Below are 1,044 nucleotides of genomic sequence, written 5' to 3'. Positions count from 1 at the left end.
CGAAGCGGCTCGAGTTGTCGTTGCGCCGCGTCCGCGCGTTGCCGAAGCACTCCGTGAGCGGGTTCGTGCTCAATACTCTGGCCTCGATGCCCGCGGCGCCGACGGCCTCGAAGGACGTCGCGCCGGACGACACGCACGCCAAAAAGCGCATGACGAACTTCGTCGTCTCCGTCTTGCCCGCGCCGGACTCGCCGGAGATGAGGATGGCCTGGTCCCGGGGCCCCGCGAGCGCGCCCAGCGCCGTGCGCCGCATCGCCCGGTACGCGGCCGCGGCGACGCCGTAGCAGTGGGGCGCGAGCGCCGACGCCGACTCCGCCGCGCGGTAGGCCTTGAGCGCGTCGTCGCCGTAGAGCCGCGGGAGCGGCTTGTAGGGGTTCACGGCCAGCAGGATCTGGCCCACCTGTGCCGGAAACAACCAGTGGAACGCCCTGTCCAGCAACAACTTCAAACCTCTCCAGCTCGGTCACATCGAAGTCGATTCGGCTGATTTTTGGACGGATCGTTTTCTCTCGGCGAGTTCTTTTCAGACAGTGAAAAAAGTACGTCGAAACCGTTCGAATACATGAATGTTGAAGTCGTGTTGAATATTTTTGTTTCCTGCCCAGTGGCCCACGGCCGTGTAGATGACGCCCGCGGCCGCGCGCGCGCGGACGACGTCGAGGATCGCGGCCTCGTGGAGGTGCGTCAGCGCGATGAGGTCCGGCACGGCCAGCGGCTTCTCGTTGTTGCAGGGCTTGATCGCCGCGTCCAGCGCACCGGGACTCGCGAAGTCGCACTCCCAGAGGGCGTCGCTCCCCTCGAGGCGCACGCCGATGGCGACGACGCCGCCGGCGTCGGACCGGCGCTCGACGGTCCCGCGCTCCCATACCAAAGTGTCGTTCCCCGACGCCACCCAGCACCGGTCGCCGAGGAACGCCATCCGCCGGGCGCCGCCGCCGCTGGTGAAGGAGAAGAGGAATGGAATGGGCCCGGGCAGCTTCGAGGGCGTTTCAGCTTCGACGGCAACCACTGCACGTACGGCTGTATCCACATGCCCGAAACCGC

The 1,044-nt window shown here is 67.0% G+C and overlaps 1 protein-coding gene across 1 annotated transcript; it reads right to left on the bottom strand.

Moving 5' to 3' along the window:
* On the bottom strand, positions 1–208 carry AURANDRAFT_9998 (hypothetical protein; the record flags this gene model as incomplete). The annotated part of the gene is made up of 1 exon (XM_009045319.1): positions 1–208. A coding segment is annotated over one exon (208 nt), but the record flags the coding sequence as incomplete, so codon positions are not given.
* Positions 209–1,044: the final 836 nt, after the last annotated feature.

This window comes from Aureococcus anophagefferens (genome assembly GCF_000186865.1).
Source record: "Aureococcus anophagefferens unplaced genomic scaffold AURANscaffold_2190, whole genome shotgun sequence".
Taxonomy (NCBI): domain Eukaryota; class Pelagophyceae; order Pelagomonadales; family Pelagomonadaceae; genus Aureococcus; species Aureococcus anophagefferens.
This window is presented reverse-complemented; position numbering and strand designations above follow the sequence as displayed.